The sequence below is a fragment of the Mobula hypostoma genome, chromosome 11 (assembly GCF_963921235.1).
Source record: "Mobula hypostoma chromosome 11, sMobHyp1.1, whole genome shotgun sequence".
Taxonomy (NCBI): Eukaryota; Metazoa; Chordata; class Chondrichthyes; order Myliobatiformes; family Myliobatidae; genus Mobula; species Mobula hypostoma.
The window spans coordinates 101,995,555-102,020,623 of record NC_086107.1 but is presented as its reverse complement, the minus strand read 5'-3'; the positions used below and the strand labels follow the sequence as shown (position 1 = coordinate 102,020,623).

At 41.7% G+C, this 25,069-nt stretch overlaps 1 protein-coding gene across 1 annotated transcript in view; it reads right to left on the bottom strand.

Moving 5' to 3' along the window:
- Positions 1-3,908: 3,908 nt before the first annotated feature.
- Positions 3,909-25,069, bottom strand: part of LOC134354385 (ankyrin repeat and fibronectin type-III domain-containing protein 1-like) — a 230,860-nt gene continuing 209,699 nt past the window's right edge. The window contains exons 11-19 of the mRNA XM_063063360.1: positions 24,916-25,048; positions 21,188-21,307; positions 16,360-16,575; positions 14,581-14,747; positions 13,729-13,879; positions 11,726-11,885; positions 10,851-11,017; positions 9,463-9,667; positions 3,909-7,138 (exon numbers count right to left, since the gene is read on the bottom strand). Of these exons, the coding sequence (XP_062919430.1) occupies positions 6,705-7,138; positions 9,463-9,667; positions 10,851-11,017; positions 11,726-11,885; positions 13,729-13,879; positions 14,581-14,747; positions 16,360-16,575; positions 21,188-21,307; positions 24,916-25,048 (1,753 nt within the window). The 3' untranslated portion in view covers positions 3,909-6,704. The remainder of the gene's footprint in view (positions 7,139-9,462; positions 9,668-10,850; positions 11,018-11,725; positions 11,886-13,728; positions 13,880-14,580; positions 14,748-16,359; positions 16,576-21,187; positions 21,308-24,915; positions 25,049-25,069) is intronic.

Genomic DNA, 25,069 nt, shown 5'->3' with positions numbered 1-25,069 from the left:
TAAAGTTAGTCCCAGTAATGGTCCAATAATGCCAGCAGAACCTACCTAGTTGATTAATGTTCTTCAGGGAAGGAAATCTGCTGACCTTACCAGATCTGGCCCAGGCGTGAGTCCAAATTTTCCAACGCTGTTAATTTTGCACTGCTCTCTCAGTTCAATGGCAATTATTAAAGAACAGTGATGCCATTGGCAGTGATGGTATCTTCTGTGAAGAAATAAATAAAATCAACGACCAACGACTGGCTCAGCTGTCTCTAGAGGTGTCCAGCGGTAAGAAAACTCAGGAACTGTCTCTGAGCCACTCTTGTCTACCACAGAGCCTGTGACTGGGTTGATACTGTTGTGAAAAGGATAATGAAGACATTAACATAATTTGTGATACATTCTGTAGAACCAAATTAGGTAATCTTGGATGATGTTTTATAACCACAATTTGAGTAAGTCTCTAGCATTGGTCCTAATATTGGCCTACGAGACTAATTTATTTTATAGCATACTTCAGGAAGTTCCTTGAGACATTTTACTAAAGTAAAAGATTTATAGTCAGCTGTTTTTGTTGACCCAAATCAGTGTTCAGATATATTCACTAATGAGGCCACAGTGATATTCACAAACCTACAGAAATACAATATTTAAACGACAAAGGAATACAAAATCACAAATTGCATTGAGTTGCCTGATCTTTGGTGGATAGATTGCCAAAGTTTTTAGTTTGCTGATGGTACATCCCTCTGGCCTTTATTGAGATAATTGATGAGAGAACCAGAAGATCATAATGATGATGATGAAGAAGATCACATTGTGGCCTGTACTCCACTCACTGTAAAGCTGACGTTAACAGATTCAGTAACAAAAAGAAATTGAATAAACATTTGAAAATATAAAAATGTGTGGTGCAGACAACAGCACTAATCAGAAAGTCCTAAGAAGGTGACAGGTTTGATAGGACTAAAATCTTTCTTGCTGAGTTGTACTGTTCAAGTTATGATGAAACTCGGTGCTTGGAATTCGCTAATAATTATTGCAATGAACCATTGTTAGGAAGTTCCTAACATTAATGGTTTTGATCTACCAGAATACATTGATCATTTTCCAGTAAAAGTTAGGGGAAAAGCACTCCATACATATATCTTAATTTCCATCTCAAGGAGACTGATGTAATGATCTCAAGTATTAGAGTCATAGAAAAATACAGTATAGAAAGAGGCCCTTTGGCCCATGTAGTCAGTGTCAAACCATTACACTTGAATGACAAATCTTTTAGAATCTGGGAAGCTGCCGACCAGGCAGTGGAATAAGACTTAACTCATTTCTCCACAGGAACCTTCTGCCTGGGTGGTTTCCGGATCTCTATCTTGACCACAAAATGTCAGCCCTGTGTGTTGAGGAGACAAGTGCACATAAAGCAGGCTGAAACTGCAGTGCCAATGTGAACAAAAAGAAATGTACAGGTCCTCACCGGCTTACTGACTTTTGTTCAGCCTGTCCTGTACATGCCAATGAATGTTGAGGAGACTGGGGCGGGAGTGATAGATTCGCAGACTGATGTGGAGCTGTAGGCAGCTTCAGCTGGGTGGAGACTCGGTTCACGGCTGCATTTCTGACTTGCAAACTATTCGAATTATGGACAGTTCACAGGAATGGAACCCTTTCATAACCTGGGGATGACCTGTAGTGTAGCTGAATTCATTGCTGAGAGAGAGCGCAGTAGAAAGGGGTTCACATGTCTGGGACACTGAGGCCATTCTTTTCTGGGAGGGACTTTTCTAAGCCGGTTACATTACACATCATTATGAATATGAGCATTTACTAAAGCTACTGAAGGCTTTAATCTAGTTTGGCAAATCATGGAAATGTGAGTGTAGATTCAGCAGTTTAGAAATGGTCAATGGTAGAGAGGGTAGTTTGGATGCATAATTTTTGGGAGTCATACTAGGCAGGAGGATATCAGTGTGAAGTAATGTTGTTGATAGTGACCATAATTCATAAGGCCAGCATAGTATTAGTAAAAGGCAAAGTTAAGAACTGGAACCAAGGTCCTCTACCAGGTGAAATGCACCTCAGCAAAGGTGGACTATAAATTGCTACTTAAAGGTGAGTTGATGTTGGAGTAGTGGGAAACATTTGGGTTGGAGAGTTCAGATCATTTATCTTCCCACAGGTCAAAAAGGTGGGACCAAGGGGATGTGCTGGACTTTAAATTCAGTGGCTTTGGAGCACAATGCAGGCATTTCTTTCATATTAAGCTTAAGGATAACAAAGAAAAGGTTAACCATTTCAGTAAAAGATTACTGAATCCATGGGAAAGTGAAAGGTTGGATCCAAAGACCCCCCTCTCTTGAATGTTACAATGAAAATGAATATTATTGAAAGTATCGTATGAAGGCAAACCATTATCTGCACTAGGTGTCTGTGCTGATTTTGTTCATTTACAGTCAATCAAAAACAACACGACAGCATACGGTGAGCTTATTCAGAAAGTCAAACAGCATGGGATCCAGGGAAGTTTGGCCAGGTGGATTCAGAATTGACTTGCCTGCAGAAAGCAGAGGGTCGTGGTGGAGGGAGTACATTCGGATTGGAGGGTTGTGACTAGTGGTGTCTCACAAGGATCAGTTCTGGGACCTCTACTTTTCGTGATTTTTATTAGTGACCTGGATGTGGGGGTAGAAGGGTGGGTTGGCAAGTTTGCAGACGACGCAAAGGTTGGTGGTGTTGTGGATAGTGTAGAGGATTGTCGAAGATTGCAGAGAGACATTGATAGGATGCAGAAGTGGGCTGAGAAGTGGCAGATGGAGTTCAACCCGGAGAAGTGTGAGGTGGTACACTTTGGAAGGACAAACTCCAAGGCAGAGTACAAAGTAACACTCACAATGCGCTGGAGGAACTCAGCAGGTCAGTCAGCATCAGTTGAAAAGATTAGTCGACGTTTCGGGCCGAAACCCTTCGTCAGGACTGAAGGAAGAACTTTGGGGAGGGTTTGAAGAATGCTGGTAGTTGAAAAAAACAGTAATTTGAAAGACAAAGGGGTGGGGGAGAACAATGCGCAGTAGTAGAAGGAGGCGGAACTATGAGGGAGGCGATGTGAAATAGGGATAGAGGAAGGGAAGGGGAGGGAACTACCGGAAGTTGGAGAATTCTATGTTCATACCAAGGGGCTGGAGAATACCTAGATGCTATATGAGGTGTTGCTCCTCCTCCAACCTGAGTTTAGCATCATGGCAGTAGAGGAGGCCATGTATGGACATATCTGAATGGGAATGGGAAGCAGAGTTGAAGTGGGTGGCTACCGGGAGATCCTATCTGTTGTGGCGGACAGAGTGGAGGTGCTCGACGAAGCGGTCCCCCAATCTGCGTCGGGTTTCACCGATGTAGAGGAGGCCGCACCGAGAGCACCGGAGGCAATAGATGACCCCAACAGATTCGCAAGTGAACTGTTGCCTCACCTGGAAGGACTGTTTGGGGCCCTGAATGGTGGCAAGAGAGGAGGTGTAGGGAAGGTGTAGCACTTACGCTCACAGGGATAAGTGCCGGGTGGGAGATCCGTGGGGATGGACGTGCGGATAAGTGAATCGTGGAGGGATCGATCCCTGAGGAAAGCGGAGAGGGGTGGAGAGGGAAAGATGTGCTTAGTGGTGGGGTCCTGTTGAAGGTGGCGGAAGTTGCAGAGGATAATGTGCTGGATCTGGAGGCTGGTGAGGTGCTACTACTACTACTGCGCATTGTTCTCCTGCCAATCACCTCCCTGCTTCCTCTCCCCCACCCCTTTGTCTTTCAAATTACTGTTTTTTTCAACTACCAGCATTCTTCAAACCCTCCCCAAAGTTCTTCCTTCAGTCCTCACGAAGGGTTTCGGCCCGAAACGTTGACTACTCTTTTCAACTGATGCTGACTGACCTGCTGAGTTCCTCCAGCACATTGTGAGTGTTCCTTTGACAACAGCATCTGCAGATTATTTTGTGTTTACAGAGTACAAAGTAAATGGCAGGATACTTGGTAGTGTGGAGGAGCAGAGGGATCTGGGGGTACATGTCCACAGATCCCTGAAAGTTACCTCACAGGTGGATAGGGTAGTTAAGAAAGCTTATGAGGTGTTAGCTTTCATAAGTTGAGGGATAGAGTTTAAGAGTCACGAGGTACTGATGCAGCTCTATAAAACTCTGGTTAGGCCACACTTGGAGTACTGTGTCCAGTTCTGGTCACCTCACTACAGGAAGGATGTAGAAGCATTGGAAAGGGTACAGATGAGATTTACCAGGATGCTGTCTGGTTTAGAGAGTATGCATTATGATCAGAGATTAAGGGAGCTAGGGCTTTACTCTTTGGAGAGAAGGAGGATGAGAGGAGACATGATAGAGGTATACAAGATATTAAGAGGAATAGATAGAGTGGATAGCCAGCACCTCTTCCCCAGGGCACCACTGCTCAATAAAGGAGGACATGGCTTTAAGGTAAGGGGTGGAAAGTTCAAGGGGGATATTAGAGGAAGGTTTTTTACTCAGAGAGTGGTTGGTGTATGGAATACACTGCCTGAGTCAGTGGTGGAGGCAGATACACTAGTGAAATTTAAGAGACTACTAGACAGGTATATGGAGGAATTTAAAGTGGGGGGGGTATATGGGAGGCAGGTTTTAAGGGTCGGCACAACATTGTGGGCTGAAGGGCCTGTACTGTGCTGTACTATTCTTTGTTCATACATTGGATGAATTCCTCTATTAATGACTATTAGGAGCCAATACAGTTTTATAATACTGTTGTAGTATTGGTACTGTTCTAATTTGTTGTACATTTTATTTAAATACACAATTTGTTAGTCAGTTAAATGGCAGTTAGTCTTTTAAATATCTTTTTAACAATTTTCATGAAACTTTAGTTAAATAGGTACATGCTTATTTGGGCCAAAATATACTGGTCCTGATGTGTTCCAATTAACCAGAATCCACTGTACTTGGCTTCTGCAAATTACCCCAAGAGTAAGTGGGGGTTGGGAGACTCAGAGTGGAGTTGCTGGGCTTGTGAGAGAAAATAGATTGCAGGAAAAATAAATGTGTGAATGGGATTGATGGGACTGTTCTGAGAACTGCAGAGACTTCAGGGCCAAATAACCTTATGTTGTTAGTAAACATGAAAACAGAGAGATTGTGGAGTGCAGAACGGCAGATTACAGAGGTAGCAGTACACAGGATACTTGTCTTTATTAATGACAGCCAAGAATATTAGAGCTAGAACTGTATCAAACACTCACTAAACACAGCTAGTGCAGGCACAGGTCTGATCACCACACTGTAAATGCACTTGCATTAGAGAGGGTACAGAGGTGTTACATGAGGAGAAACTAGCCAGTTACGAGGAGAAACTGGCTAGGCTGAGTTTTTCCCCCCCACAGAATGGGAAGAAATTTAATTGAGGGGTTTAAAATGGAAGTTTAGACAGGAAGAACCTATTTCCTTGAGCACAGAAGTCAAGAACTTCTCTTACTTTTTTTCAGTTTGATGAAGAATTTCTGATCTGGAAGGTTGATTCTGTTTTTCTTTCCACAGACTCTGTCTGACCTGCTGAGTGTTTACAACATTTTTTTAAGACGAATATAAATTTAAGAAAATTAAAAGTGAGAATTGAGAATTGAGAATTCTCTTTAACCTCAAGTGTGACAGGATCACTGTCTTTTGCAACAACAAAACCTTCAGAACATTTATAAAATTCTTTGGATGAACATTTGAAGCACGATAACCTACAATGTTATGGGCTCAGGACCGTGCTGTTGGGAATAATTTGAACATATGGATTAAGTGCTCTTCAGTTCCATGATTTTCTAAGACTACGATTCTGAGAGAGATTTTAAGTAGCCAGGGGCATAAATTTTAAAGAATTAGCAGTTGATATTATTCTTTTCATTCAGCATGTGATGAAAATCTGGAGCAACAAAGAACCTGCAGGAAGAACTCAGCAAGTCAAGCAGTTTCTGTGCAAGGAAGGAATTGTTGACGTTTCAGGCCAAGATCCTTCTTCAGGACAGCACAATGTGAAAACCTTGTACTCCCCACCAGAATGGGAAGAAATTCAGAAACCTGCATCACACTGCAGATGTACCTGGATACTATAGTGACCTAGAAGGGTATGGTAGAAGAGCCAGAGCGAGATTAATCTGGGTGAATTATTCTTCAGTCAACATGTTAATGCTGGGCTGAATGGCCTCATTCTTTGTTGTTATATAGGTGCAGCATTGGGGGAATGCTGCAGTTTCAGGTACTGCCTTTGAGATGTAGTGTTAATTGCTCACAAGAGGAGACATAAAAGATGGCAGGCATTACTTTTGAAGAAGATCAGGGGAGTTTTCCCTTTATCATTTAAACAACAATCAGCACAGTTATTATCCTGTGTGATCTTGCTCTGCACGAACTGTCAGGGCGTTTCTTCCATCCAGGAGTGACTTTAGCAAAAACGAAATCCATTAGTTGTAAACCACTTTCAGATGTCTGGTGGCCTTGAAAGGTGCTATAGAAATACAAATCCTTCCTCATGGAACAAAGTGAGTTCTGAACATCTTATAGATTTACAAATCCTTCCTCATGAAACAAAGCAAATTCTGAACATCTTGACCACCTGAATCCATTTGAAAATGTCTCAGAGATGCTGTGTAATTCCAATCTGAGGTGGGATTTTTACATCTGAGCAGTCAATCCAGTTTTAAGGTAACAGAATGCTTAGGTATCCTGGGACTCTTTGATCCACTCCACTAAACTACATTCAGGTAGATGGATGTGTTGCACAGCCTCAGTAGTGAAAGAGTAGTGCTCTTCATGATCAGACTGCTCTGTGCTGTCATCCACTGATGTTGGCTGCGACCAGAACTTGAAAGAGGTGCCTTCCTTGACTGCCTGGCCTTTAAGTTCCAGACTCCCTGTCCGATAGTACTCTTTGTCAGCTTTCCTGTGTCTCTGTGGCTCACTATGGAGAGCAAAGTGCCGCTGAGGATTTGTACAGTCTGTGTCTATGGTAGCATCACTGCTCCAGTGATGGTGCTCCCTAGTAAAGGACCACACTGGATCTATTTGCTTGGGTGTGAGAACTGGCTTAGAATCGTAGTCTTTTTCCACTGGCCAGAAAACATCATCTTCATCCAGGATTTGTTTACAGTCTATGAGAAAGTGAAAGAAAATCATTGATACTTTTGTAGAATTTCACAAAATTCACAGAGCTGAAACAGATTGAACTGCTTGAGGCTCTAACCGTGCTTCCTCCTCTCCTCTTTCCCTACCCACCCATTCCCTTCACCCCTTACTTGCTGATCCAGTTTGCGTCCGTGAAGTTTAACTCAAGGTCCCCCAGTGGTATTGAATTTTATATTCTACTGACAGTCTGAGTGAACACATTTCTCCTGAGGTTCTTTCTCCATAAATTTGTGGTTACCTGGTATTTGTAATCCTCAGTATCAGTCTGCTCAAGTGTAAAATTAAAAACTACCCTAAAAGCAAGGACAGCTTCTACGCTACTGTTATAAGATTCTTGAATGGAACTACCATACAATAAAGATATGTCACAATATCCCTTGCCATGGCCATTGCACTTTGTGTCAACCTGCACTGCACTTTCTCTGTTACACAATATATTGCAATCTGTTATTGTTTTCCTTTAGTGTACCTTTGTATAGAATTATCTATCAGGATAGCATGCAAACAAAAGCTTTTCCCTATCTTACTACATGTGACAATAATAAACCAATTACCAAAACAACTGACAACATCCAACCTGAACAAGACTCCCTTCTCAGTACTTGTAATTCAAACCTGACCTGATCAGACCTGATTAGTGCTGTAAATATAAGAATTTCAAACATGTTATTCACGTGCAGCAATATTAAGGAAGCCAAACTGAACTGCTTGAAGTACTTTTCTGGGTCCCATCCATTCCAACATGTCAACAAATACTTTTTTCCAAAGGTACATTTAATTTCTTCTGTAGAGAGAGTTAAGTGCACCAAATTTCTGGGAATTCACCTCACAGATGACATCACCTGGTCCCTCAATATCACTACCCTGGATAAGAAGGAATAGCTGCAACTCCACTTCCTAAGGCGATTGAGGAAAGCAAGCCCCCCCACCAACCAACTTAACTAAATTTTATAGGAGCACTCTTGAGAGCGCCCTGACAAGCTGCATCTCCATCTGGTGTGGGAACAGACGAGCATCAGCCCGGAAGTCCCTACAAAGGATTGTGAGAACGGCCAAGAGGATCAGAGGGGTCTCCCTACCATCCATCGTGGACATTTATCAGGAGTGCTGTGTACACAGGGCCCTTGGTATTATCAAGGATCCCACCCATCCCATCCATCCAGCATCCTCTTTGATTTTCTACCATCAGGCAGGAGACTCCGATGTATAAAGATAAGAATGGTCAGGATGGGAAACAGTTTTTTCCCCTCAGGCCATTAGGCTTCTGACCTCCCTGCCGCATCACATTCGAAGTGTCACCAGTTACTTTGTTCTGTACCCTACAATATTTAATTTATGCACTTAATTTTGTTTATTTACTATAATTAATTTGTAGATTTTATTCTTATTTTCCTAAGTTATATGTTTGGTATGTGTATTTTTTTGCTTTACTCCCTGGTCTGGAGAAACGTTGTCTCGTTTGATGGTATACATGTATATAGTTAAATGACAATAAACTTGACTCGAGTCTTGAAAATGTACAAATCTCATTAGGCCCAGACAGGCTTGGGTGAGGTTCCAACTGTAATATGGATCCCTTTAGGAAACAGAAGCTTCTGCTGAGGTTGGGGGTAGTGAGGAAGGTGGTTGAAAATCATGTAATAAAAATTAATAGGTCAGAAATAATGGGGAAATTTTCCCTCATTGTTCACCATTGATTGTAAAAGGCTTCAGAGGGTTGAGGACCTAGTCAACTCCATCATGGGCATAAGCCTCTCCACCATCAAGAAATTCTTCAAAACAGCAGTACCTCTAAAATACAGCATCCAGGACCATCACTATCTAGAATATGGTCTTTTCTAACTACTGCTATCAGAGGGAGGTACAGGAGCCTAAAGACCCATGCTCAATGTTTTATGATAGTTTCTTCCCCTCTGCCATCAGATTTCTGAATGGTCCATGAACCCGCAAACGCTATCTTGCTATTCCTCTTTTACACTATTTATTTTTATTTTCATTGAAACTTATAGTAAATTATTATACCGTCAGTGTACTGCTGTCACAAAACAACAGATTTCACAACTACTGTATGTCAGTGATAATGAATCTGATTCCCATTGTGATGAAAATGGGACAAGTTCTGCACTGAATGGTCAGTCAGAGCACTGGCATTATTTGTAAACAGTTTGGGAAAAGTTTGACCAAAACTAAGGGAAAGATGCAGCACAAGCTTATGTGAACTAGTTAAGTGCATGTACAGAAGAACTCATTGAATTTGCAAATTATCAAATACTTTTCATAAAATGCATACCTGAAGATTTCTTTATGTCATTATAATCCAGAGAGAAATCAGTACTATTCTGGGGTTTTGTGACTGGATCTGCTTTCCGACTGTTCACTGTGCTTGGGATCTCCAGGATCCAGGACAGAGGAGTTCCAGTGGGAGGTTGACGATATCGGGCATACTGCAGCACATCTGTGATCCAGCGGACTTCCTTCCAAATATCATCCAGTTGCTAAAGTTGAAACAATTCAGCTTGTTATAGTATGTGAAATAGGGATAGGGGTAAGGTGGGGGGGGGGCGGATCAGGAGAGAAGAACATGGGAGGAGTGAGAGACAGAGGGAATGAGGAAAATGATAGGAGGCAGCAATTATAAACTGAGTGGTATGTTGGTCTTTGTTGCAAGAGGACTTGAAATAAAAGAATGGAGACATCTTGCTCTAGAACCTTGTGAGATCACAGCAGGAATATTTGCACTTGTCTGGTCTTCCTATCTAAAGAAGGATATACTTGTGATATGAGGTTGATATGAGGTTAGCAGATATCTAGGATGGATGGGGCTTGTCCTACAAGGATAAATTAAGGAAACTGCACCTGTACTGAAATTGAAATATTCAGAACTCTTGTGGGTCCTGACATGGTAGATGCAGGGACCTGTGGGCAGAATGGATCTAGAACCACGGTCTTAAAGGAAGGGGTTGAAAGTTTTTCACCCAAAGGGTAGTGACTCTTTAAAATACTCCATCTAAGAGAGCTGTGTCAGCTCAGATGTTGTACATATCTAAAAGAGAGATTAATAGATTTTTAGATAGTATGGAAATCAAAGGATATGGGATTAGTGCAGAAAGTAGCATTGAGGTAAAAGATTAACTTTCAGCTTTCTTAATGGCAGCCTGGCTCAAGGGACCAAACGGCCTATTTGTGCTTCTATTTCTCATGGGGAAGGAGGGGAAGAGTAGGAGGATGGAAGGATAAGGATAAAAACCATAAAAAATTGAAGGAAATGGAGAGTGGCAGAAGGGATGGAGGTTGAAAGAATGAAAGAAAGATAGTCATACAGCACAAAAACAGGTTCTTCGGCCCACAACGTCTATGCTGACCATTGTGCCCATCTACACTAATCCCATTTGCCTATATTAGGACCATACTCTTCTATGCCTTGCCTACTTAAGCATCTTTTGAAACGTTTCTTAGACATAGTGATTGTATCAGATTTCATCACCTCTGCAGGATGCATGTTCCAGATATTAAATGACTCAGAGTGTGCAAGGAAACAAGATGGAGTGAGAGGGAGAAACAAGAGAGGGTAAGTAGACAGGGTGCAGATGAGTGCCGTAACTTTTAAGAAGTCAGTTTCTCACTTTACTCTCCACAATTTACTCTAGGGATGGGTCAGGATATTGGATGCATTTTTACCTGAATGAGATCTGTCACCTGGCCATGTTTCTCCTTTGCTTCAATCAGTTCTGTATTATCAATGGCTTCCCTCAAAGCTTGCTGGGACAGCAAAGAATCAAGTTCCAGTAAAATTGAGGTCTGACAGTACTGTGCAAACAGCTCTTGTTCATAGGTGCAGAAATGCACTGCAATGACAAATTGTTAATACTTAGTAAAAACATATATTTCATAAATAGGTATAAACAAATAAATAATCTTTATTCTATTTGGTGGTGTCAAAATTCTTACAATGGGCATAGTCAATATAAGGTAACACATTGGCCTGGACAGTTACTGGGTCAGATTATGTGATGGAGATTGGGGAACAGGGAAGATTCTGGATGTATGGAGCTTCTTGCTTATAGTTTATTGGCACTGGTATTTACCGACCTGACTGACTGGCAGGTAGTTCCTGTCAGGAGCAAACTGCAGAACCACGTCTGGATGGGAATTTGGTTCCAAGAACGAGACAAATACCATTTCTGAGATGGTTTGATTCCAGTGGGGAGGTAATGAGGGGTGGGAAAGGTGAAGCGAGTGTCCAATTTAGGAGCCAGGACTGGCCAGGTGGCATTCCAATGGCAGGGAGGGAGGAGTGTACTTGGATATAAAATTGAAACCCAATCCAAGATGACCTACCTGTGGTAAAATAAACTCAGCCTGAGTATGCATGACCCTAGGTAGAAGGCAGGGTGAAAAGTATAGGCTAGTTGATGAGAGCTTGTATTTCATGCACTGGCTGAGCCATTAATTTCACATCAGATGTAGGCTAGTTGAGATGGACAACATGACAACTTCACCAACCTTTCCCTGTTCATATGTGATGTGGATAAGTTCTTAACAGTCAAACTCACCAAGCTCGAAGATCTGAAGAGGTAGGGTCAGAAACCCTGAGGGATGTCCATCTTGTCCTGGGGCTGAGCAGACATCATCTATGGGAGGAAGCAACAAGAGGAAGGAGACTTTGTCTCCAAACTCCAGCACTTCCTGTGTGTACAGGCGGAAATCTACAGCCTGGAAAAAGTAAAAGAATGCAACACATGCTAAATGCTGGAGGAACTCAGCAGGTCAGGTAGAATCTATGGAAGTGAACAAACTGTTGATGTTCCTGTTTTTCGCTCTCCTTAAATAGTTTGAGTCAAGTTCCCCATGCATGTGTCATTCTTCCTGCAAAAATTCATGCTGGAATTCTCTGCGGCCTGTGCAATGTCACAGGAGACCCAGCTTCAGGAGTTGAATATGACATAGTTGTCACACGAGGTAGCACAATTATTCAGAAACTCATCTCAGTAGATGTCTCATCTTTGGAAGTAGATTGATGCTGATAGCCTGCAGCAAGTGACTCTCCTCCTGACTCTGCAAAGCTTCTCTTTCATCTACAAGGCACAACTCACACAGGGTGATGGAATGCTTTTCCTTCGCCTGGATGAATGCAGTTCCAGCAACATGCAAGGTCCTCACCATCAGTAAAAGGCCATCTGTTTGCTCAGTACCTCATCCAACATTATAAACAATCACTCCCTCCACTACCATAGCTACAGTATCACCTACAGGATGTTCTGCAAGAACTTGCCATGGTTTATTTAGTAACCCAAATGCAAGATCATTAATGTAAGGGCAAGGGTATCAGGTGCATGAGCACATATCATCTCCAAACCAAACATTGTCTTGCTGTTGAAGGATATATCCATTACAATTGGGCACGAGGTTTTGAATTTTCTACCTAACAGCATTGTGAGAGGATCTTTGTAGACTATCGTGGTTACAAAAGAAAGCTTAGAGCTTGTGAAAAGTGAATAGAGGATTGCCAGCAAGAACTACCTCATGTACACCAACATGGCACATTCTCTCCAATCCAACATTCTACTAGCTTCAGATGAGTAATTCACAATTGTATCAGTGAATTATTTTCATCTTTCTAACCTAGCAACTATTCTAAACCACATGGACAATTTAGTCCCAGTCTGTTGGGATAGGCCAGAGTCAGTGTAAGGACACAATGAAAAAACACAGCTGCCAAAATTCTGAGGCCAAGAACTCTGGGAATTCAGAGCTGGTCTATCAGTATTAGCAAATATAGAAACAGTCGATGGTCCATCTCATTCCTTGAGTCTTTTGATATTAATTAACAAATGGCTAATATCTACCTTAATTTCATCAACCTGCTTTGCTTAATCTTTAGTGCTTTTGCCCAACAAAAACTATCAATCTCAGCTCCTAAATTTTTAAATCAGACTTAAACTCAACAACTTTTTCAGGTGGGATGGGGTGTGGGGTTTGTAGGCAGGAAGCTTCTTGAGGATAGAGTCATTTTGTTAAAATGGGATACCTTGTGCCAGTTCTTAAAAAATGAATTTTTATCTGGTTAAAGTTATCTGCACCTTCCTTTTCCAGATGCTGACTGACCCATTGTATATTTCTGCTTCGCATTCCAACGGCCTTTGCTTGAACCAGCCATTTTATCCAGTTATTGATGAGAAAATAAGGTTTTACTCTGGCATGAATTGCAACCACATAGCACGCTACTGCTGCAGGCAGTGCAGCAATCTCAAAGTTTCAGTGACCCCAATTCAACTTTGAGCACAGGTGGAGTTTGCAAGTTCTCCGAAATGTTCTGGTGTCCTCCCTCAACCCAAAGACACACTGAGCATTAACTGCCAACTAAAAATGTATCCCAGTGTAGGTGGGTGGTGGGGGAATTAGAGGCGGGATGGGTGTTAATAGCCATGTAGGAGAATAGGTTATAGAACAATAATTGAGATTAATCGGATTAATCCCATAAGTATCATTGACTTAATGGGCTGAATGGCCTTCTGCTGTGCAACAAGAAACTTCGAGGAATATGGTGTGAAACTACCTGGCTGAGGGGTACATCCACTTGTGTGAGAAGGCTCTTCACAGTTGTACGGAGTTCATTCAGGAAACGGCACTGTGGGCTCCCAGTATTCTCTTCCGTGACTATGGAATCATTTAAAGAGGAGATTTTCTGCAGCCATTCCCATTCCTCCCTGCAATCAGAGATACATTGTGAGATTTCTCACTTGATCCTGTGCTGGCATGACTGTTTATCCCTATGTACCATCTGTACAATCTGCTGTTCACAGAGTGAGAAATGTCAGTGCTCATGGATGACTTGTCTTCATGACCAGGATTGAAGTCCCATGTTATGTGACACATTTCCTACCCTGAGAAAGGCTGGAGTATTTGCATCAAGTTACTAGCCCCTGGTTGCTCTACATGCCACCATCACAGCAGCGCAGACATGACTTTCAGATATCTGTTGTGGGACCTTCAGAACACAACAGGCACCTTATCTGAAGGCAGGAAAACCAGAAATGTGACATATTAATCATAAGGTTAGAGCTATGTGGAACAGAGTAGGAAGGGGAGGGAGGGAGGGGGAGGGGGAGAGAGGGAGAGAGGGAGAGGGAGAGAGAAAAGGTCGGGAGGGGAGGGGAAGAGGGAGGTGAGAGGGAGGAGGAGAGGGAGAGGATCTTAGTGGTTCAGGAAAGGGGCTCATAACCATCTCCTCAAGGGGTGGGTAATAAACATTGGCCTTGCCAGCAATTCCCACATCCTTAAAAATAACCGTCAGGAAAGAGCAAAGACAACATATGGGACCAATAGAGTGGATCAAAGGAAGATGGGAGAGAACTGAAAAATACACAGCCAAAGACATAATGAGGAAAATACCAAACATTCCCATTACCTGGATATGTTTTTGTTGTTCCGTATTTTAGCGTGACAGAGAATGTTGGGGAACCTGTTGGGAACGAGGACTTTAATCTGATCCACAGAGCTGCAAAGTTTGAGATACCCGAGATAGAGGCCTGGAGGCAAGGCCTGACTGCTCCGCTGGTGATACTCCAGCTTGTCCTGGAGAAGAAACATGAACAGTCAATTTCAAGGTTTTTAACATACTATACATATATGGCTGTTGGAGTGACCAAGCTATATTAAAGCTGTTGCCTCACAGCTCAGCGACCTGTGTTTGTAACTGACTTGGGTGTCCTCTTATGTCTGAAAGGTATGCGGACTGGTGGATTAATTGACCAATGTCAATTGTCTCTAGTGTGTGGGTGAGAGACAGAAGCTGGGGGGAGTTGATGGGAATGTGGCTGGTTGGTGGTCAGTGCAGACATGATAGGCTCTAGAGCCTTCCTTGGGGCAATTTAATTTTAATCGTCTATTTTAATCTGATGGGGAAGATGGGGATTCCTCCTAGAAATGTGATAGCATCTGTGACAAAAAACTTGGATTGCCACTCAAGTGGGTCATTTTCTGTTTGATTGATCTGGTTAAATTAGTTCTGAACAAAAGTGCATTTTTCTTCCATTCCCTGTGAATGAGGGGCCATTAGCCCAATCATTCCATGGGAATGAGCAATCGGATCCCACACATTCCCTGGCAGAAAAGGATTGTATCCTATTTCAATAGTGTAGAGTTTATACTCAACCAGTTCTTAGGAAATGGTGAGTCTGAATCCCACATAAAGTGGATTCCAGTTAATTAGACATGCCAAGACCAGTACATTTTAGCCCAATTAAGCAGCTACCTCAATTAACCGAAGTTTCATGAAAATAGTTAAACAGGTATAAAAAAATAAACTGCTGTTTAACTGAGTAGCACATTATGTACTTAAATGAAATACAGAACAAATTAAAACATTACCAATACGACTACACTACTATAAAACTCTGTATTAGTTCCTAATAGTTATTGAAGAATTCATCCAGTGTACACTGTCATGTTCTTTTGATTGACTGTAATGAACAAAACCTTCATTTTTATTTTAACATTCAAGATGATTGGTGATACCTTCAAATTCTTCGTAGTTCTTAACTGCTTATGTAGTGATATCGTTTCATTTTCACTCCTGGCTGTTTCTGGCATCTCCCAAGCCTGAATGCTTAAAACTGTATTGAGCAAAACTGTTCTGAATTGTTTTACTGCTATTTCTCACCAACTATCAGTGAGAAAAATCACCGCTTTTTAATGGCCACCTAAGTGTATGCGACTGATGCTAGTTAGAAACTGTTTGGCAATAGTCTTCTTTTCCAATTAAGTGGCATAGTGTCCCAAATAAGCAGCTGCCTTGATTAACTAATGGCCCAATTAACCGGGATCCATTGTATTCCCAAAAGTGAGCAGTCATTGTGGGAACAATGAAGGGTATAGTGAAAGATAATGAAGGATGTAGCGAGGGATAATGAAGAGGGTAAGTGGGGATAATGGAGGGTGTAGTGAGCAGACAATGAGGAATATGATGAATTTGCAATGAGATTAATTGAGAAGGAATCGAAGAACATACTGAGGGGTAATAAAGGATTTAGTGAGGAGACTACAAATGATACAGTGGGAGACTAATGAACCTCATTGTAAGTGGGGAAGAGAGATATAGTAAATGGGAGTTATAGAATAACATGAGGCAGTAGTCCAAATTTGTTACGCCTGTGAGACTCTTCCTATACTGAACCTTTCCAAGTACCTTCATGGACATAAGCAACATGTCCAGTGCAGTGATGCAGTCAAGGGCAGAGACTGATTTCCGATAGTTGTGAAGTTTTGACAGTGGGATCCATCGGACACCATCCAACGCCTGCGATGGAAGCATCTCCTTGACAGTTAGGATTAAAACATTTCCGAGCTTATCCTTGATTGGCTCAAAGTGCACCTGGCCCAGGTCTTGTGTCCCCAGTGAACTCTGAAGAACAGAATGGCACAACTTTAGCTCATCTCCATTTATAACTGGGCAACTTTTGTGTCTAACATTTTAATTTTGAGTGGATGACCTTCATTAGCAGGAGGGCAGGTGAATGGGAGTCTGAATCCAGGGCTTGAGTGGTGCTTCACTTTTGAACTAACTGTCAGACCCATGCCCATCTGTCAAAACCACACCCTGCTGATATATCTAATGCTGGCAATGTTATGGACTGTAGAATCAACCAACAAACTGTAAACCATCAGGCATGCATCCTAATAGTTGGAGTAAACCTTCTTGGAGATGAAAGAGCTTACAAGGAGCTAGTGATAAAATGGCAGAATAAACAATGAGTAACGCTTGGTTAATGAATGGTGAGGAATATGCCCCGTATACAGAAAAACAAGGGTTTTGGCCATACCCAACATTAAAAGTACAAGCTCAAATGTATAAGGTCATAAGAATACTAACTGAGTAAGTACTGGACTGAAGACGGGGACACTGATATGAGACCAAAGTGATGTAGAGGAAGGGAAATGTTTTTATACATGTTGTAAGTCTGTGGAATATACGACTGGAGTTAGTCTTGGGCTAGGATAATGGGAATTTGTCCTAAGGGTTATAGACACAGGATGATAAATCTCAATCTATCCCGAAGTCTCAAAATGTAGTTACTTAACTTCTGGTAACTAACACAATACTAACATTGACGCATCTTTCCCTTTCACCCCTTTTCAACATTCTGAAGGGGCTATATTCTCTTCTGCATTCTGGTTCACTCTTCTTTCTCCTCAGCGTGGCAAAGCATTACGAGACTTAGAACTGCTGCCTCATAGCTCCAGCAACTTGGTTTGATCCTGACCTCTGACACTTTGTGGAATTTAGACATTTTTCCTGTGATTGCATGAACTTCCTGGGTATCCTACTTTCCTCCAATATCCCAAAGATGTTCTGGTAGACAGGTTAATTGACCATTGTAAATTACTCCAAATATAATGGATGGCAGGAGAACCTGGAAGGGAAGGGGGGCGTGGGGTGGAGGGGGGAGGTTAGAGAGAATAGGTTTCAGGGAAATAAGTGAGGAGATGAGATGATAGGAATACACTGAGAGCTGGCATTGACCTGATAGATAAAACAAGCTTCTTATAATCCATAAGAAAATATGAGAAATTCTACAGCAATCTTCCTTACAATCACACACCTGTTCTGTTACCTCTTCTTCTTCCATCATGCAGTGTCTAAAAAACTCTTCCAATTTAATGTACAGCACTCCCATCACTGTGGAAACCAGTATTTCAGCTTCATTCAACATTTCTATTCAGCCTGGAAATGTGATCCCAAGCTTTCTGTTGTCTGTGACTTTAATTCTCCACCTCAGACCTGATATGACCTCTCTGTCATAAGCTTCCTGCACATTTTGACAGATGTTCAATATAAACTAAAGGGAAGTCACTGCACCTTGTGACAATGCATCTCCCAGCTTTCCCAACTCAACATGTTTCAGCATTCAGGTATTTTCACACTTCAGGCATTTATCACTTTTCTTATCTGTTAAAATCAGATAATTATTCTGATTATTTTACCAACTTCTCCAAGGCTCCCTTTTAACTTTTTCTTCCCCCTTCTCCTCTGTATCACCACCTCTCCTCTCTTTTGACTTAACAAGACCTTCCTTTGTTCTCTTCTTTATTCCTCTCCTTTCTTTGCAACTTATAACTCAGCTTACCTCTAACTGTTGCTAGTTCTGAATGAAGGACAGTGACCTGAAAAGTTAACTCTTTCTCCACAGAGGCTGTCTGACCTGCTCAGCATTTCCAGTACTATCTGTTTAATTTCACAATTCAATTGTTCAGAATGAGGACTGCAGTTCTACTGCATGACATGGGGTGGTGCTACAGTGTCATGGGAATCACAAGGAAATTCATAAAGTAGATAAAAGCAAACTGTACATTTACTTAAAAGCAGAATTATTGATATTTACCAAAGGAGGCTGTTCATTCCTCTAGACAGATTTCATTACAACAGTCCAAGTTTAATGACGTGAAATTAATTCATGTTAATTTGTGGTGTCCTGGTAGCATAACATTATTACAGAATCAGCAACCCAGTTTCAATTCCTCCACCATCCGTGAGGAGTTTGTAAGTTCCCCCCTTGACCATGGGGGTTTTCTTGGGTGCATTGGTTTCCTCTCAATTCCAAAGACATGGGTTAGTAGGTTAACTGTCACATGGGTGTAAGTGGGTGGCATGAGCTCGTTGGGCGGGAAGGGCCTGTTACTTGTTGCAGCTCCAAATACATCAAAGATATATAGATAGGTAAATATTGTGCATGTTGGAAATCTTAAATAAAAATAGAAAATACAGGGTACACTCAACAGCTCTGGCAGCATCTGTGGAGAGAAACTCAAGAATTAATATTTCAGGACTGGGACCCTTTGTCAGAACTGGGAGAGAGAGAAAATAGTTCAGTTTTCAATTGTAGAGAAGTGGGAGAGTAGTAGGTAGGACAAAGGAGATATCTCTAATAGGATGAGACCAACTGGGTTAATGTGCATTTCAAGGCAGATAATATTTCTTTCATGTGTTATGTCCTGTTAGTTGTGGGGCTGTGGGATTTGGCAGACAGGCCAGACTATATTATTAGAGAAAGGAAAACTGAGCCAAATCACAGTAAGATAACTGGCAAAAATGTCCAGTTCTGATGCAGACAGAAAGAAAAAGGCAATTATCTAAAGCTGGAGAATTCAATTTTGATCCAAAGACAGCTGAGATGGAAGATGTGGTGTTATGTGTCAAGCTTATGCTGGGTCTTGTTACACAGCAGGAGGTCTCTGACAGAAAAGTTGAGTGGGAGTGGGATGGAGAATTAAGATGGCAAAGCACCCAATCTGCACTTTGTTTCTCAAAACGCAATCACATTGGAAGCAAAACTATTGATTCCTCTCCATCACAATTGGTAGGGTCCTCATCTATGTCTGTTTCATCTCACAGAAACCTCGCCCTTTCCTTCAACATCCATGACCAGAACTTCCTTTCCATCAGCTTCCATATTGTTAGTTTCACCCTCAGCTAATACGCCCTCTGCTCCCCTTTCACCACTTCAAAGGTGCTGCTCCCTCTGTAAAATATGGTAAACTACCAACATTCCCTGCCTTCTCATACCAATATCACATGCTATCTAGGAAATGCAACACTTCCCAATATCCAAGATGTTAACCATTCCTGAGGTGAAAACTGTAATTTACTTGTGCTTCACAGAATTATAGAAACGTCACACTCAAGAAGAGGCTATTTGGCCCATTGATCTGTACCAGCTCCAACTAAGCCCTGCACCTTCTCCTTCTAGCTTTCTTTCCTTTCATGTACTTTTGCAGCTCCTCCAACTGAACTGCCACTCTCCCCCTGGCACGGTATTCCAAGCCCCAACTATTCATTACTTAAATTGTAGTTGTTGATCCTCTCTGTGCCTTGTGGTGCATTGGGCGGCAACCTTGCCGTTTCTTTAGCCTTTGTCTGTTTTTACAAGGTCGAGTTGCTAGCTTGATGCTTAACCCAGCATGGATGGAAAGCATACAAAGAACTGGCCAAACTTGAACCCGGCACCGCACACCTCAAAGTCTGGCGCGGATGCTGCAACACAACAGCCAGCTATCGCTTAAATGCTGACAATGTTTGTATTTCTTTTGCCAGTAACCTCATTCTATGAATTTACACCAATGGAAACAGTTTCTCTCTATCTACTCTTCATGATTTTAAATACTCTATCAGATTTCCTTGCAAACTCTCCTTTTCTGTGGAGAACAACACAATTCCTCCAGTGCATCCATATTACTCAGGTCTGTCAGTTCAGGTTCAAGTTCAGCTTGTCATTGTCATTCAACCATACATATTTTTACAGCGAAATGAAATAACATTTCAGCCCTGGAAACATTCCAGTAAGTTTCTTCTGCACCCTTTCCAAAGCCTCTACACTTTCCCTAGGGCCTTGCATCCAGGAAAGCGCACAATACTCCAGGTGTGCCTGAACCACTGTTTCATAAAGGTTCAACATGACTTCCCCGTTCTTGTACTTGTTGCTATTAATATACGGATTTTATTTATTCATTTCCCTTCATTTATCTCATTGACTATTTCTTCACAAAACATGATACATGTGGAGTTTACACATTCTTTCTTTGACCACATGGGTTTCCTTTGGGCTTTCCAGTTCTCTCCCACATCCCAAGATCTATGGGTTGGTAGTTTCTTTGGCCACAGTAAATTGCCCTGACAACAGGTAGGGTGGGAATGTGGGGAGAATAAAGTGGAAAAATTGGGGGAATGTAATGATTCTGTGAACTGCTTAGACTTGATGGGCTGACTGGTTACCTACTTTGCAAGGAAGCATAATAATTTGTCAAAGTTTGAACCATATTTGATTGTCTTGTGGATTTCTGAATGTCCATTCTTGCTATGCTATGTTGTAAATTACATGAGTACCCAGAAAACCACATAAGAATTAAATTTGCCTTCAGATGTACAAATGGACAGAAAAATTAAGCCCAAAGCTTGCCCTTCTGATGAGATCATGATACTGGGGAGATGTTGCTTTCAGCTGAGTGGAAGAGATTCATACCTGGAGCTGGGACACTGCTACTAACATCTTCTGCCTGGTCTGCAGCACTGAGGAGGAGGAAGAGAGTGTGGAATTCATTCCCTGCTGCAGCCACTGGATGTCCTTCCACATACATGAGATCTGGAGAGAGAGCGAAAAAACACAATCCCATCAATTAAACACCGGGAAGGGCAAGCCACAGGCTGGAGCCCTTGCACAACTCCACTCTCTCACTCAGGCTTGCATGACTCAAATCTCTCACCATCAGCCCCAGACCTTGTACAACTCCACTCTCTCACACTGGGCCCAACCCTTGTACAACTCCATTCTCTCACCATTGGCCCCAGCCTTTGCATAACCCCAGTCTCTCACCTCAGGTTCCAGCCCTCTGAAGTGGGAAAGAGAGTTCACACATTCTTAGTGACCAATTGAATCATCGAGGCGTGTAGGACAGAAAGGAAGCATTTCTGCCCATTGTGTCAATGTTGAAGTAAAATAGATGGCCCAGTTCCCTGCCAAGAAGCCCTGCAGCTCATGACTCTGCCAGTGCTCATCTAGGTTCTGTTTAAATGTGGTGCAGGTTTCAGCCTCCACCATTAGCTGAGCAGAATTTATTTTGCTTGACTTCTTTCTGATCTTTCTACCAATTACCCTTGGTTGTTGACCTCTCTTCTGAGAGAGAAGATCCATTCTGTTTCACCCTACCAGAGCCTCTCATTTTACTCACACATCACCTTGGTTGCAAAGAAAACAACACAGTATTACCAGTATCTCCTCCAGACAAGAATTCTGCCTTGTATCCTCTCGAGTGCTACCACATATTATTTGTAGTGTGGTCACCAGAACTGTACACAGACACTCTAGCTGCACAGTTTACACAGTTCCAGCAATTCTTCCCTGCTTTTATATTCAATACCTCAGCCAGTAAAGGAAAATGCCATTTCACCAGGCCCCTTTATAATTGAAGGAAGAGGCTCTATCTTTGTACTCAAATCCTTTCCATAAAGGCCAATTTATTCTTTGCCTTTATAATTGCTTGCTATATTGGCAAGCAATTAACAAATCTGTCAGAATGTTTTGGGTAAGGACACAGGGTCTCTCTGAACAGCAACACTTTTCAAACTCCCACCATTTAAATATCCTTTACTTATTTTACTTCTTCCACTAAGAACTCACATTTTTCCACATTATGTGTTCCATCTGCCTGGTCCTTGCCCGTACCCTTAGACTGGCTATATCACCAACCGCGCCCCCCCCACCCCCACTGAATGTGCTCTGTTCACTCCTCACACACACAAACTGGCATCCTGGTAGTGATGTCATCAGCCAATCTGGATATATCAAGAGATACTGGAAATCCTGAGCAACACACATACAAAATGCTGCAGGAACTCTGCAGGTCAGGCATCACCTATGGAAGAGAATAAACAGTGAAGTTTCAGTCTGAGACCTGATGAAGGGTCTTGGCCCAAAATATTGGCCCTCCATAGATACTGCCTGACTTGCTGGATATATTATTATTGGTCTTCTCATCCCACCCTAAACATTAATAGAGATTGAAAACAGTTTAGGTCCCTGCACCAATCCATTCATCACAACCTTCAACTTGAAAATTGAATGATTTGCTCCTGTTCTTTATTTTTGTCTGTTAACTAATACTCAACCCATTCTAGTATATTACCCATATTCCTGTATGATCTAATTTTGCTCTATATTATCTTGTGTGGCTTCACAACCAAGGCCTTCTGGAAATTTGAATACACCACACCCAGTAGTATCACTTAACTAATTTGAAGAGTGTTAACCATCTACTGAACTCATATCAATTAGCCAGTAGTTCGCATTTCCTCTCACCATCCGTATCATGAGCTGCATCTGCCTCATTCATTTACTGTTGACACTTCTATCCATGCCTTTACTTGTTTTATTCATCATGGGATGTCAATCATTGCCAAGGCTGGCATTTGTTGTCTGCCCCCCAATCACTCCTAAACTGAAGGGAGGGCTCAGAGTCCTTCTACGAATGACTCTCTTATCTTAAGCTTCCTACAAACTTTGAAGGTAGTTCAACACTGTCTAATCCTAGTTATTCCTGAACTAAAAAAATGATTCAGAAACAGGTACATCTCTGACCTGGAAAAGCAATGCAGATTTCCTTCCAAATAGGACATAAGCAAACAAAATTGGATTTTGTGATAATCCAAAAGTTTTGTGGTCATCAATACTGAGACCAACTTCTTATTCTGGATTAATTCCCTAGAAACTTTGAGGGATTCAAACTCATGTGGCTGGATTAACAGTCTAGATCTGCCAATCCAGTAAATACACTGCTGTGGTTATGTTGACCTCTTTGGAACTGATGTTATGGGAGCTGCCAACATTTCAGTAAGTCTGGGATTTCGGTGCATGAACATAAAAATTATTTCCAGCTGATACTCCACTATCTATGGAACCTCTTTTCTTATCTCCTGCACAGTTTCCCATTCCCTGCTCACTGATAACCATACTTAATTTCCCACATCCAGCATTTTCTTGGTTGGGGTGGCTCAGTGGTGCAGCTGGAAGGGCAACTGCTTCACAGTGCCTCGGGCTTAACCCTGATCAACTGTGCTTGCTGTGTGGAACTTGCATGTTCTGTTACCATGTGGATTTCATCTGGGTGCTCATGTTTCCTGCCACAACCCAAAGACATACCAGTTAGGAGATTAATTAGCCACTCTAATTGCCCCTAGTGTGTATGTGAGGGATGGGACCTGGGAGAATCAGAATCAGGTTTAATATCAGTGGCATATGTTGTGAAATTTATTGTCTTTGCTGCAGCAGCAGTACAATGCAATAAATAATGATAGACAAAAATTGTGAATTACAGTAAGTATATAAATATTAAATAGTTAAATTAAATAAGTGGTGCAAAAATAAAAAAGTAGTGAGGTAGTGTTCATGGGTCCAATGTCCATTCAAAAATCAGATGGCAGAGGGGAAGAAGCTCTTCCTGAATCATTGAGTGTGTGCTTTCAGGTTTCTGTACCTCCTTCCTGATGGTGGCAATGAAAACAAGTCATGACCTGGGTGATGGGGGTCCATAATGATGGATGCCGTCTCTTTTGAGTATTGTTCTTTGAAAGTGAGATGTCCTGAATCCTGGATAGGAGGTTGATGTTTCCATTGCTGTATCTCTTTACATATGTCACTGAACTATCCTGAGGTTCTTAACTCCTTGTATATGTCAGGTTGTCTCCTTCAAACACTTCCTGAAGTAACTAACTCCAGGGAGAGTCATTTCATATAGCACAGAGTTCCATACAGTCTCCACATCCTCTCATGCTCTTAAATCTTGATAAACCACTTATTCTTTAAACAATGTTTATTTATTGTGAGCACTAATTTATTTCTAAAACTGGCAGAATCATTGATGTCTACGTTATAAATCAGTGCACAGATTTAATATAATTTCTAATTAATAATTAAATTACCATCTAGTTATTTACTAATTCACTTAAATTATGTACTTTATTATCATTATTAATAATAATAATAATAATTATTATTATAATTTTATATTATTATCCATAATAAGTTGATGGATTATTTTGTAGTTGAAAATAAAGAGTAGATGCTAAGCTGATGCGGTACTCTGTCTAATAAAAGATTTAATAAATGCATTTAGTGTGTGAGTGGTGAAAGGCCCCTATGCCACAGAGAAATCGTCCCACCTGATGTTCCTGAGAAGTGAGAAAGCACTGTTGTACCTTGGAGAACCAGAGGAATTCTTGCATGTCGGAGCCTGAGCAGCAGCTGTCAATCTCAACAATCGGAAGCTGGTCTTCGCTTGTCACCAGAACATTCTCTTTGTAGAAGAAAATGGCAGCTAAGTACACCCCCCTGAAAAATAAAAATGAGTTA